At 36.1% G+C, this 15,747-nt stretch overlaps 1 protein-coding gene across 1 annotated transcript in view; it reads left to right on the top strand.

Moving 5' to 3' along the window:
- Positions 1-4,383: 4,383 nt before the first annotated feature.
- Positions 4,384-15,747, top strand: part of LOC111051250 — a 28,591-nt gene continuing 17,227 nt past the window's right edge. Inside the window, exon 1 of the mRNA XM_022337714.2 lies at positions 4,384-4,498. Within this exon, the coding sequence (XP_022193406.2) occupies positions 4,403-4,498 (96 nt within the window). The 5' untranslated portion in view covers positions 4,384-4,402. The remainder of the gene's footprint in view (positions 4,499-15,747) is intronic.

Raw genomic sequence — 15,747 nt, 5'->3', positions numbered from 1 at the left:
AACGCATCAAGCAATTCAAATAACTGTTGGTAGTGGAAAATCGATGAGCCGCACTCGAAATCTCAATAAACCCTGATTCAATCTAACGGCGGTGGCAAATACAGAGCGGTACCGAGGGAGTAGAGCTCGATTGCTACCCGTGTACGAGCAAGACTAGAATTGCTTGTTTACTTGCACTGTCAGCATTATTGGATCTGAGTCGCTCCAATTGTCTCCTTCTGGTCTTGTCTCAAACCCACCACATCATTCGCTGTTGACTGCCGTCATCAAGAATGCCAATACCTCACTTGCCTCCATAATTAGCGTACCTGTTTGTGAAGTACGACAGTAGTTAGTTGTTGATTGAGATGTCTTTGTGCCTTCATATTTTCAGACTATATTGCTTGGTTCGACTTTCCTTTGTGTAATTACACGGATTCCAATTTTGTCTCTGTGGAATTGTTTCTAAACTTCTTAAAAAATCCCAAACTTTATTGGGCAGAAACATAATGCTCAACAGCAGCAGCAGCAGCAGCAGCAGATATAAGTGCTTATTTATCATCTGATATTGGAATTAAGTATCGATTGGTCGTTCAATTGATGCAATGATCCATCACTGATATAATATCTCATTCATAATAAGTTCTCTTTGATGCAATAAAATGTACTACCAGTAATGCACTACATAATTGCTCTAGATAAATCAATTCATGTACCCGAAATTGATGTTTTTTACTGTAGATTATGCCCATATTGGCTTTTTGTTGTGCGTGGGTGATGGGCTGAGATGATGATGATGAGATTATGAAACGTACATAATAATGCCTACTTGTTCTTGTGGATGATACATTTTGGATTGTACACATTATAGTTCCAGCCTTCAGCTTGTTGTTTTATTTGTACCGGCAGGTGAACCACAAAGAATAAAATGTTTATATAATCAAAAATTAGAATAATACTCTTTCAATAAGATTGAATAGAAACATCATTTCCTCACATGATTAAGATATACAGTAGAATGATAAAATTATATTATACTAATATTACTTGTAATATTGGGCTATATGATTGTATTTCAGTCTAGCTCTTTGAAATTTGAGTTAGAAATGATGTAGATAATTCACAAAGAATCCATATCAAACCTTTTTGATTTCACCCTAATGCACTTGCAGTCGAAGCGCAATAAAATGTTGAGAAAAACCTCACTAATTTCAGCACAACAATTACCTGAACTGAACCTTCGTGTAGAGCTTATACTTTCAAGCTCAGTCGTTCCTGAGAAAAAGAATTGGAAAACCCCATCAAACCGAAGATTATTGGCGTATTTCCAGAGTAATTTGAAAAACTTTCTACTCTGCATTTATAGATCTACAGCTGAATCAGTGTGCCAAACTTGAGCATTCTCTGTCCGTAGAATCTCCGAAAAGCAGAAAAATACTGTAGATAAGCGTTGAGTTTGGGCATATCTTTGTCTCCATTTCATCTTTTGTTATCTTATCTTTCTTAGCGTTTGTGCCAAATTTCAATATTATCTGTCTATTAGATCTTGAGGAAGCTGCTCTTCACAAAACTTGAACATTTTCTGGTAATTTATTCTTGTAAAGCAGAGAAAATGCTGAATAACGCTGTGAAAACGCTAATTTTGGGCGAATAATTGACGTTATTTGAAGGCCTTTCAAAACTCCAAAGTTTTTTCCAATTTAATTTTGAATTGATCTATTCAAATTGAACCGAAATTTCAAACAGTTGACCCATATAGTGCTGAACTCTTTAAACAACGGTACTGAACTTGGCTGCTATAGGCTGGAGACCTATGATTGGCCAAGAGCTTAGCCACACACCCACAGCCAATAGCGGACGTCATACTCCACTGCGATTGGCTCATTATCGGCCAATAGCAGGACTGCACTCTCAAGATATGTAGTTCAGTCCTCTTGTTTGAAATCACGGGTAACCTGCTAGTCTAGAATAAAAATATAACGAGAACTTCTTATAGTGTCACACACTCGTAACACGGATTGCAATTCGGATTATAAGAGTCAGAAACTGCTATTTTAGCGAGAACAATAATTTCCAGGGAGAGATTTCAATCTTTGGAAACGGTAATACTGGCTCAATTTGCCCAGAGAGTGGCGCCAGTCGCAGACCCCAGAGCAAAGCGAATAAATCACAAATACACACCCACACTCACACCAACACACGCTCACGCACAGAAATGCAAAGGGGACCGGAATCCAATTTTCCAATTTCCTCCCGCTAAATGAAACGCCGGCACTCGAGTCAACACACAGAGCAGTGGTTGGAAATCGGTTTCAGATATATGGACCAGCCACTATCTTCCAATAATTCCCATCGCTTAACGAATGTCCCTGGCTATTACAACAATTATCTAATATCAGAACGCACATCAATAGTAGCCGCATCCCAGTTCTGCTTATAACACTGATAACAGGACGATAGGTCTTTATGAGAATTCTGTGGTATTCGAATAATTAATAACCTATATCATATACACATTGGATCGTTGGGTCGTAGGCTACGTGGTATTAATAATCATGCAAATTCCATGAGATGAAATAACATTTTAATTGCATGATTACGTTTATTTCATGAGGTTATGATTTGTGAAGCAGTCAAATATTTAGAGATACCCTCCATTAGATGGTATGAAGATAATATTATTTCAATGTGGAACTCTATCTTGCTGAAAAGCTGAGGTTAGACAAAACAAGCTAGAACACGCATTCTAGAGCATAAAACACATACAAACAACCCGACATATGAGATGAAGGGTAAATTATGTCTCCAAAAGTGTATGAATTCACTGTTAGTTCTCATCGCTCTAGAGCTTTTGAACTGGCTCTTTCCAGATTTTTATTAATCTTTGTTCAGAACAAGCATTCACTCGTTTGGTCTTAACCCAGCCGATACATCATGTTCACTTCAAACGAATCTTTGGTGAACTTTATAAAAGAGAAATTATATTACCATACCTGGTGAACCACTGAAGCAATGAATATGATGAATACTTCAACGAATTAACTCACATAAATTTGATTGCTAATCATTGATTGGAATATTTTTCAAAATCACTTGATTGGAATTTCAATAAGAGTCATGCACTGTATACTTCTGATATCATCATGGTATGTCAAACGTTCTCGCTTCCTGATAATCGTTCTTGTTCTGAATTACATTATCCTATTATCTCAAATCTCATCTAATAATAACCTAATACATAATAAAAGATTGCAAACAATTGAAAAATTAAATTTTCTTATTGCTGATGATACCCTCATGAGCTTTTTGCTTGTGCGTTGGTGAATTATTGATCAGATCAAACTATAAAACGTCCATGCCATCGGCGGGATTCGAACCTACAAACAAGGTGGTGCTAGCAGACCGAAGTTCTGTCAAAACGCTCCTCACTACCAGACCAATCTAGCTGGCAAATCATCAATAACTCCTTTAGAGATTGGAAACCTGGCGGCAAATCACCAATCATTTCTTTAGACATCATGTGAAAATGAAAAATGGATACTGAATCAGTATTACTGATCATAGGAAAAAATGAATATCAATGTGGTTGTGAATACAGTATAATTGATAACATTCGATAAGTAACAATGTATAAGATCATGTTTCATGAAAAATTATTTTTATTTCTTCAAAAGAATGAAGAAATAAGTTGACTTTTCCAACGAGAGAAATTAGATAGGTTGGCAACTGAATGGAGTTACATGAATTTTGTAACAAAACTGAAAAAAATAGCAAAATGTCGATAATAACGTCACTGAATATAAGCTTCATTTGGTCTCATTTTAAAGCAGAACGGCTGTCACTGACAGCCTCCGGTGATCAAGTGAGGTGCTCTCCAAGAAGATACTTGAATTGCTTTTCAGAATAAAGAATACCGTCCGTTCATTTATCGATCACTTTTGCCTTTATTCTTCTCTTTGGTTCGTTCGGCGAAAGGAATACAAAAGAGTGAAATGAAAACGAGATGCTATTGTCGGTGATGAGAAGTGGTAGGGGGAGCGGAAAGAGGATTTCAAGGTTTTCTTAGGGAAGGAAGAGTGTAACACGGTGGAGCCTGATTTATTCACTTTTGATCCGCCGATCACATAATGAAGATCTCGACGGTGGGCCTTCCGAAAAACGAGGGAACAGATAAGAAGTTTGGTTGCTGTTGGAGAGTACTGGGCAGAGGTGGTGGGGGAGGGGAGAGGAGAGCTATAAAATGCAGAATGATACAGAGGAAAAATTGTGTGAAAGGGGAAGCGGGTAAGGGTGCTCCGTGTGAAGTGAGGGTGGGTAATCAATGGGACCAACGTTTCCGCGACGGGTAGTACCATAGGTGGGGGTTAGTGAGGAGGTAAGGCGCCTAGCATCAGGGTGCATTGGCGTCGCGGCGTCACTGGCTATGCGAGCGCCGGAGAGGACACAGCGCTACTGGTGCTGTTTCCCCTTTCTCAAAAGCCAGCAGACTTCTATCCGCTGTCGAGACGGTCCCAGAAAGGTAACAAGAGTCTACATTAACTATACCTATATAACACGCAATGCATGTAGCTCATAAATCTACTATACATCATAAGTTCCAATACAATACAAATAAGTTTGACGAAAAGCTGCTACAAATATTGAGATATAATGTCGACTTTTCTATGTGGTGGAAATAACATACATATAAAGAGGAGTATAGATATTGTATTGATTTTCAACTAATGAAACTTTGCAGTCGATAAAAGATATTTCAACAGTTCATAAATTTTGATTGGGGTTTGTTTTCAATGACAGAAATGATTTTGTAGCTCGAATTCAGAACTTATGAATGCATATGAATGTCTCTATCAATTCGTGAATGAATTGGGATTTTGGGAGACCATTAACGGGTCATTCTGTTTTTGGAAAATATTGTCAATCGCTATGAAGGTTCGTGTTGACTTACGAAGATAGAATAGCTTTGATGTGGCAGGTGATATGGAAGATAAATAAATAATAATGATTGTTATAACAATCATCAGTCGATCATGAAGAGTTGAAATGTGTGTATCTTTAATTTCGCTTGTGTATTATGTTCAATTCTGAAGGTGAAAATGTTAGGAAAGTTCTCTTGTATAATAAACAGTTCATGATGGATTAATTGTATTTATAATAATGATATTATTATTTTTTATTAATTGTATTTATGAGTAGTTGTTCATGAATGAAAATGACATTCTTCAATATTCCCAATGTTGGGACCGACAAATCCTCAATGGAATAGTGTTTCAAGGTCAATGGATATTGCGAAAAATTAACCAACCATTTCAATACCATTAGAGTATGAAATCAACAAAATGGAACAATAATTTTCAACTTTTGATTATCAAATAGATCGTAATTTGATATAATGAGTTCAAATTGGTGGTGATTGTTAATTAGATTGCAGAGTGAATAATAAAAACCGACGAAAGAAATACACATTTTTAGAATAATTGAAGAATACTAAGAAGAAATATTGATTGACTGTGTCAATTGACTGGTTCAAGTATTCATACATATGCGATAGGAATAGTGACAATATTATTAAAGGTTCTTCCAGAGAAATGTTGCTATAGATTCGGCTATGGAATCGGTGAATATTATTGTTCTGCTCACTAAATGATCAAGCTGTGAAATTGAATTGGGAAAAGTTTAAATTACAAGATGGCTATATTTTCAACACACTCTAAAATAACTTTTTAAATCTCGAGCAAAGCTTTTCTTGCCACACTTTGCTTTCTCGTTATCTAAAAACATCATCTTATTAAAGAAACTTCAGATCAGTTATGAGACTAGATTAAATTATAGAAAACGAATTACGTGAATTGTCAGTGCTATTCTCACATTCTACTACAGTTCTGATTAGAAATTATAATTCACAGATCAACGTAGCACGAAAGTTTCGTGAACTTCCAATTAAAATATATCAAAACAATTGAATTTAGTTTAAAAGTGAATAAATTGATGGAGCTGCCTTTTTGGGATTGGAAGATGACTTACTATCAATACTCATCTTAAATGACCATCCTGACTGATGTGATAACAAAACGTTATTTCATATTAGTCAAATACACTTACTTTCAAGCCAGTACTCATGAAACAAAGGGAGATATAATTCAACAGTTCTCTCCATATCAGCACTTCCTGTACAAGAATTATTATTGCAATATGGCATTCAGAGTTTACTCTAACAGCGTATGAACTTATCTTTATGGATGTAGCTGAAAATATCTGGCTGATGATAATTTTGTTCGCTACTTAGTGTCGTAGCCACATATGTGACATGTATGCGGGCTTTGTTATGAAACGTAATGGCATAAGCTATGAACGCCCGACATCCATTTGCAAATGAATTCTACGCGCCGAGTGGAAACAGCATTAATCTTTCATTACGCTTCAAAAATCTTCATCAGTCCCTGATTTAATAATGTCCTATGCTGTGCATGTTGGATTGTGTGACGTAGGATGGTAGGCTGCTCGGCTCGGTTGTCTTTGTGTTGCTTCAAACCAGTGTTAATGCAAATTACAAAGAAGAGAACAAAGTGTCCTTTCATTTTCCACGTGCGTGTATCATAATGTAGGATAATGAACATAGCTGAGATGTTCATATAATAATCATTGGGTGAATGACAAATACTACAGATACGTCCGTATATTATTCCGCTATGAACGAACTTTCATTTGTGATAGGTAGGCTATCCAATCACGAATAATTTGAGGAATTGAACATAGCTGAGATGTTCATATAATAATCATTGTGTGAATGACAAATATTACAGATACATCGGATATTATTCCGCTATTATCGACCTTTCGTTTGTGATAGGTAGTCTATCCAATCACGAATAATTTAAGGAATTGAACACAGCTGAGATGTTCATATAATAATCATTGTGTGAATGACAAATATTACAGATACATCGGATATTATTCCGCTATGATTGAACTTTCATTTGTGATAGGTAGGCTATCCAATCACGAAGAATTTAAGGAATATCGTATACGAGAAATCCACTCTGTACAAGAGAATCGAAAAACTCTTGGTTAGCAATTCTGAAAATGTACTTCACATTTATTATTGAGTGCTCAGTTTCAAGCTGAAAAAAATTTATTACAATAGGCACACAAGCCTTAAGCTAAAGCCCAAAATTCCGATTTAAATTTTCAATATTCCAAATGTAGCTAGGTTAAGCCCTGCACTAACACATCGATTTTTGTTCGTACGATATTTTGCCATCCTTATGAAATCAGATTAAACGGAACTAGACAACATCATCTGTTTGAAATAGAGTTTATAAGGACGGCAATAATATCATACGAACAAAAATCGATGTGTGTTTAGCTAGCCTTATTTGTCACTTACACTCCAATTCACAATCTGAAACATAGATACGTTTCTGATGTTCACTTCCAAAACCAGGAAACGATTCATTGGAACATTTTTGAAATTGACTCACATTGAACGACGATGAATCGCCGAAAAATATAAATAAGAGATAGAATAGTGAAAGATGAGCTATGATGATTTTAATTGAATATCACACAGTCTCAATGGTAATCATTCAAAAACCTTCAAATTCAACTGCAAACTAGGGTATTATCGTTTGATGAATATCAATAGACTTCGTTTATGATATTATCAGAATATCAATACTATTATATAAGGATTAAGAACTTGACAAGACAGAAGATGCAACGGAATGCCATGGCCATTCTTGGTCATGCATTTCAAATCGCACCTCCCAAGTTTGGATGTTGTTACTTCCTGTAATCATCAAGATAGTTTCCTGATAGTTTTCTATTTTCTGATAGTTCCTTCCAATGGTTTCAATGAAGAACCACCATTTTAATAAAATAATTCATTTCATTGGAGAACTGATATGAAGCATAATGATTACATTTCAATACATGTTAAGTCATATCTTTCCATTAATTAATTCATATTGTATATTTGTACCTACTTGATACGGGAACTTGATCTAAACATTCGGTGTTATGATTATGCCAACATATTTATTTCTATTTAGGCTACTAGAATGACTTTTTCTTTACTACATGACTAGAGTAATTTGTTTTCAATTCTTCCGGCGTTGAAGGAGGGGTATTGTTCTCCTTTGACCGTTCCTTGGCCCCATTGAGATAGGTTTTATTTATCTATTCAATGATACAGAAAACACAAGTCATTTAAATGGTTGGGGAAGGACCAACAGGCGCAGCCAAAAACTGTTCCTTCCACGGATTCCTTTGCTCACAAAACACGATAAGAAACTCAAGACCATGAAGGAAATTAGTGTCTTCCCCCCAAGGAAGTTTGCTGTTGAGGCTTGATAATATTTTTCTTTATTTTTCATTCAACACTTGAAACAAGAAATTTTGGATTTAGATTGTTCAAAAATGTAGATTGGATTTAGATTTTACCTGGTGTGTCCTGAATGAAGCCTTAGAAACCCCACAATTATCATCCATCCCACATTTGGGTCACAAAATGAGTAACTTACTCCAAATTCGGAATATTGGAAAGTTTTGGCTTCTATAACATCACTTGGGATTTGAATAGATGTTTGTGGCCAAATTGTTGTGTTCAGATTCGACATGATGTAGACCAGTATATTACAGTTGCACAAAACCACTGGATATACACGCTCTAGGTACCCGACATGTTGGCTCACTCGTGCATACCTTAATAGACCCCCTCCCTCTGCCCCCCTCCCACAAACAGTCCCTCTTGGCACCCCCTTATCAGAGCCCAATGCTTCCATGCAAAGTGTGTTGACTATGCTCGCCCCTTATAGCAAATGGCTTTATGTTGCGAGAAACTGAGTGGAAATCAATAGCGCTGGGAATAGGATCTTAACCAAGAAGCAACATTACCTGAAACCACATGTTCCACTAGTCGGGTACCTTACAATAGAAGTTTGCGGCGAGCTCCACTAAGTCGACACTCTATGAACAATTAATTTGGCGAATTCAAATTCTGATGATGGATTTATGCCGAAGTGGCTGCAAGTTGTGCCTGTAGGAAACTCTATCCTTCGACAAACTTCACACAATTCTTCGAAGGGAAAACTTGTAAGAGTTACATTGGACAGACTGGAATCACTAAATCGATCATAGGACTTATCTCCTGTTCATAGTAGCTAAATTTAATATTAAAGTTGGAATGCAGATAGAAAAAATATTTAAATCGTAAAGTAGTGATTTGATAATGAAGTAGATTATTGAAAATACCTTAAAACCCCTTAAATCAATTATCTTGGATCTTGGGAAAACAATCGGCTGGCACTAGAGTCATTAAGAAAGTGGGAATTCAACATTTTAAAAGGTAATTTCGTCTGAATGAGTCACTTTCACAAAGCCTGAGAGGGTTAGAAGATTTGAAAAAATATAGGAAAATTCAAGCCGGAATTCAAATCTAGCCGGAATAGGACCTAGAGAACGTGAAAAAGGATTATGACTTGAGATCGCTGCAATATTGGAAGATCTGATTGATAGCTTATGATAGAAATTTCGGTGATGCTGAATGAAACAGAAACCAATTGCATTGATCATTGGAAGAGGGATTTCAGTCTTTGTAAGAGTGAGATATATACGGTAATGAAAGTTTAAACATCATAGTAATATGAATATATCATAGAATTAATTGTAGGAAAAGAAAACTAAGAAGCAATGGTTACAGAGTGTGAATGACATTTTGTGACATGTGAACGCTACAAGAATAAGAAAGCAGAATCCTTTCGTATGTGAAAGTCTGCAAGTGAAGAGCTTAGTAGCGAAGAGTTTACACAAAATTGTGCCAAGTTACAAAGCGAAAAAACCAAGAGCGCTCGTAAGATGTATTGTGTCATGGCTGTGTTCAACATTTCTGAGCTGCGGAAATCGAATTTTGTACAAAAAACAAAATGTTAGATTATTCAACCGCTCTCCAGCTGGAAATGAGTTCAGAAGTTTGAATTGATCAGGAGATTGGGAAAGTTTGGATGCGGATGGAATCCCACTAGTTGTGTGGAGTTGCAGAGCTGTAATGAATTAACTGCACTCGGTAGCTGGAGCTCACAACATCAACATTTCCAGAGCAAGTCGTCCACATGTTTTATGCGTTACTAATAAGTCATGTCTTGATCAATCTCATGATTTTCGAACTACCAGACTGAAATTGTGAACACCTCTAAAACACGTGCCTTGCTGGAATTTCATAAAGACATGAAATCACACATTCCATATCACAGTTTCGGAGAGCTGGAATGACTTGAAAAGATAGGTATTCCATTGATAACTTATCTTCTATGACGTTTCCAAGTCATTAAATATTATTCATTGTGTCATGATACATACCCGTTTAATTTGAAACTCAATATAATATATCAAATACCCTTTTATATCACAACACGACTAGTTTTAACTCTTCACGAGCCATTTTCATAATAAAATAATACTTGATATATTCTACTGTGTTTCAATGCTTCCAGTAGCACTGAGAAATTAGAGTGAGTACCCAATTGAATATATAATAATTACAAATAACCTGTCATTCTCACTGTCTTCCACTGTGGTAGTTCTAGACATTTTTGGAAAAGGTATTTCTTGAAATCACTAGCAGAATGATTACAATGATTCTAAGTTGAATAATGAATGTTATGGAGAAGTTCAGATCTATCGATAAAAGTTCATTGAATGATTTGTTTGTTAATTGACGATCAAGTGATTGAATTGTACTCACCGTGATTAAATTTTTATTGGAAATTGGAAAAAAGGTACTGCATCAATCCTATTAATTCAGGAACTGTACAGCAAATCCATTCGATAAATTAGATTGGTTTCCCGTAGATTAGCAAGAGAAGTCCAACCGGCATCTGTAAATGACAGACAATTCATTACAGTGACAATGTTACAATACTTTGCTGACAGTTTTAATAAGCTGAAAAACATTTTCAATTCTGAGCCCCTCATAAATATTATTATATAAATTACCTGTCAATAAACAATGGAATTCCATGAAGCTTTCTTCTCAGAAAGGAGGGTGATCGAGGAAAAATGGAATGATAATGAAATGATTTTTTTTTTCTATTTTGAATATTATTGAGATATTGAGAAAAAAGGGAAATTCTGTAATTGACAGCATATTATAAAGGAAATACGATGAGTGGGAGTGAATACCCGTATACCCGTATCTATAGAAGTAAAGTATGTGAATCTTGAAAATAATACTGGTTGAACCAGGGACTGGCGTGACTCGGTAAATTTATTGAAAATGTTATTGCTTGACGTTATACTAGTTATATTAGTTATACTATAATATTGCCTGACGTTATATTAGTTCCACTTACTGAAAGTTTCCAGCTACAAATTCACTATTCGATTGTTAGGACCCTACCCAAAACTGTAAATCAATTTATTTTTATAATCATTGCTCTGGCCTCCTCACACACAGACTCGTTCTAGGTAGAAGTAATATTCTTTGCAATTATTGTGAAGTGGAAATTTTAAATGTTTGTAACATGTTGCTTTTTGAGAATGAATAACAACTTTTTTATTCATTCATACGCATTAATCACCCACAAAATCTTAGAGAGGAGTGGGATGAACATCAGGAGAGAACATGAACTCAAATTGAGGATTAAGAATGAGTTTCCGACTGAATAGTATGACAGACATACTAGCCTAATAGCTTGTGATTTCAATACTCAGTACTGTACTGAGCTGTCCAGTTTGAACTTGACTCTGCACATTTTCAGGAATATTTCAAGTTGAGATCTTTACGTTCGCTGCCTGAAATAAGCTCTGATATTTACCGTGGATGCATTTGAATATCAGATGTGTAATCACGAGCTTCAAGTGATTAATAATTTAGTTCAACTCTGATTAATATTTTACAAGAAGAGCGCTCGATTTTGTGAGTTAGCTGAGATGATGAGGAATCCACTTCCATGTCTCACGGAAATATATATCCACTACTTGGTTTCAGAATGATATTGAAATATACAATTGGATTCATATTGTGCCTGGACGTTTCACATTTTTTAAGCATCAATGAATTAATGTTACAATAGAATCTGAAGTTAAATAGATTAATACCAAAATTGATAGCCTAGTTGCACGCTACCATTTACCACTATTTTTAAGACTTTTCGTTATCTTTGTGAACTACCTTCTATTTTATATGGAATGCTCAAAGTAATTGATGCACTTATAATTAATTACATACATCAAAGAAATGCGGACACCCAATTCATGAAGTTTGATGAATTTTTTTCGTCTAGAAAAGGAAGAGAAATCCTAGTCATAAGCATGCTGCAGAACCTTTTTATGCACTACTTACAGTACAACTTCACTATTGCCATTGAGTTATGAATAATAATATATTTGTATAAAACAATCTCAACCACGGGTAAGTTGTTTCTATTCGATTGAAAATATATCAGTCATGAATGACCATAACAAAGGCCTATGTTTCTACGGAACAGTATAGCCTCTAAGATAAAATTTCCTCGCAATTGTTGTTCAAGAGTCTCAAATATTGAGATTACGATAATCATAAAATCTTGCACTCTAGAAGGTGATTCCCTATCAATCTAAATTTGAAAATCTACTTTGTGAAAGTACTTGAGGACTGATAATTTTGTGAATTGAAGAACTACAAGACTTAACCTATTTCGGACTATGTGTTATCTAAATTTGGGAGAGGAAAAGTACAAGCTTACCTTATTTTTCCTCTCCCTATCATTTTGATAATGTATTTATTGTATAAATGAATCTACTGAAGAATCTACTTGTGATAATTGCGGATTATTTGTTGAGACTTTTCGATATTCGCATATATTAATTTCAACAATCTTCATATTATTTATCACTTATAGGAACGTTCATGTCATAGACATCCAAGGAAAGAATAAAACCTCAATGTTAAAATGAGCAAGAGGCAAGGTTCAGTATGCTGGCTTTTTGTGCAATTATTTTCAAGATTCCAGGCGTGTGCAAATAACCTCACTTGAATAAATAACATTGTAACAGAAGGTGGTGAATTGAGCGTGACTTACAGAGGTATGATGTCTTTGTAGAGCGTTGGCACACAAAGTGTGTTCGGTCAACAACAATTGAGCTGACAGCGTTTTTCAAACTTCAAACGAGAACGAAATATCTTGGGTGTGAGTTGATGGTGGGGAGACGGGTGTGAGTAGATATAGGAATGGAGCTAGGAGGAAAAAGTGCAATAGAAGCGGGCAGAATGTGTCGGCTGAGAGAGCAGTCAAGGGGTTGAAGGAGAGAAAATGAGCCCTTCACTCAGGATCAGGAAAAGAGGTTGGCGGATTTTTATCTGGGGCGTTGTTGTGCTTATATTCGCACAAAAATAACATGCCACACAAACACATCCACAACAGGGCCGGTGTGTGCGTGAGATTGGAGACAATGGGGCGCTTAGACGCGGAGACGGCGGAGGCGGTGGAGGCGGCTAAAGTGGCTGGCAGTAAATCCTTGATGAAAGAGTTGCCTTCTCTTCTTCTCCGTCTTCTTTACACCTTCTTTCTCTTCCATCTTGTCGCCTTCTTTCGCCACCATCTGCAACTTATCTCCTTCCTTCTTTTTCTTCTATTAAGGACGGTATGAAAAATTGAAAAAAGTGAGCGTCGCGAAGGCAGAAGAAGGAGCGGGATGGAAGGGGGTGCTGGCTGCTTCCATTCGTTCAACAATGCATAACCGTTTAACCGCGCAGCTAATAAGAAGGCCTCGTTTTGAATTTCCCCTGGGATAAAAAGCATGCATAAAAACGATTGTCCTGAATCTTTCATGACATCAGTCAACAAATAATGAGAATATAGTCGTATTATAGGCCACTTTCGTATTATCATATAGTCTTATCATAGTAATAAATCATTTTCTAATATGGCAATCTTCTTACTTAACATACGACTCACAAGCACTTTATAGCTCAGTTAGCTCACATTGTTCACATAGCTTACATAGCATTACGTTGTTCGCGCTCTACACAGAGAGTATAGAATGTTACATTGTACAGGACTCCACTTCAAGCTCACAATTATATGACAACAATGAAAGTGTATGCTATTGGTATAATCCTCCCCCATGAAATTATTGGGGAAAATTTCTTCAGCTGTCACCCCTCCCCCCACAATGAATTGTAAATCCAAAAAAAATTGTCAGTAGTTGTTATACTAAACACTACTGACCTTTCCTGGATATAATTGAGATGTTCTAGTTCTAGTCAGCCTGTAGTTTCGAATTCTTCTAGATTGAAGTATCTTGAAATGAGGTCACATTGTAATTGAATTTCAACATGGAATAATAGAAAATACCCTATTCATGAAGATCCAACCAAAATTCACTCACATCAACAATGGGATAAAAATACTACACCATGAAAAAGTTGTGTATTTTCAGAGGCTCCCGAAGTAGAATAACAACTTTTGATCCTCCCAACTTTCAATGATTGCACTAGCTTGTGAAAACAATAAAGCCCGTTGCACGTTTTCTAGACAATTGATCCAAGTCGATTTAGAAAGGTCTTTCTTGTAGCAGAACAGGATATCAAGTACACCCCACTCACCTCTTCCTCGCTAAGTCTATTTCACCAGCGTTCCTTCTACGCGCTCCATTCCTTTGTTCCATTCTCATCCTTTGATCCTCTGTGTCATTAATCGGGATCTTCCTTTTCGACCTCCTCTCTCCCCTAATCCTTAATTATTTCCGTTCGTTAGCGTTCTTACTCCGTTCCCAAGATTCCTCTCTCTTCGTGCGAGATCCGCACAAACGCGTTTGTTATCAGATTCTCTCTGTCCGCCTTTCACATCAGCCCCGTAATCTGTACGGATTCTAGAGAGACTGCGAACACGTTCGATATACGTACCGGGTACGTCGGTACAAAGCTAGGCAACTGAGCAATTCAACATCGGGCCATAAATGATCAAGCACAACAGATTGCATTCCATTGATGTTCATCCATGATGCAAGTACGTGAGGAAATATGCTCGCATAATTTAACCAATGGAACACGACAAAGAACAATCAAGATAAACGATGAATTGGAGAAGAAGCAAGTCAATATCGTCAATTAATATGATGATACATAAAATTACTTACTCCCTCTCATAAATAGATGTTGATTGATCAGAAGGTTTAGATACCTTTTTGTTCTGTAATAAATGCATTCATAATGATCAGATACATAAATTCTCAAACTAACTAATGGTTGGAGAGTCGATTCGTTCAAGATGTAGACCATACTTCAAACAAATGAAAATTCTACCTCTTCCAAGTTTGTATATCCTAGAAGCAATATGCTTTATTGATCAAAACAAGGATAAATTTAAAACTGGTGCGCTTTTTCACAATTATGGAACTAGACATAGAGAACAGTTGCGAGATGATACGCACCATACTACATTATATGAGAGAGAAGTTAAAAGTGCTGGGATTCGATTTTACAACAAACTACCAGCCCTTTTAAGAGCATCCACAGGTCGTAAATTTAGAGCCTTGATGAAGAAGGAATTGTTAAATATTTGTGCATACTCGATTGATGAGTTGCAAGCTTATTATGAGATGCAAAATTAGTTGTACAGTTTTATGTAACTTATTCGTAAAATATTATTGACTAATATTCATTGACAAATCCAAATAACCCTTTTATAGGTGGTCAGTGGACGAATAATGATAATATATCCTCCTAAGAAAATCTATTCAATCTATTTTCATAGATAACCTACATATTGATTACAGTTTGAAAATTTA

This window comes from Nilaparvata lugens, chromosome 1, assembly GCF_014356525.2.
Source record: "Nilaparvata lugens isolate BPH chromosome 1, ASM1435652v1, whole genome shotgun sequence".
In the NCBI taxonomy this organism is placed as follows: Eukaryota; Metazoa; Arthropoda; class Insecta; order Hemiptera; family Delphacidae; genus Nilaparvata; species Nilaparvata lugens.
Note: the sequence above shows the minus strand (reverse complement) of the source record. Positions and strands in the feature narration are given on the sequence as shown.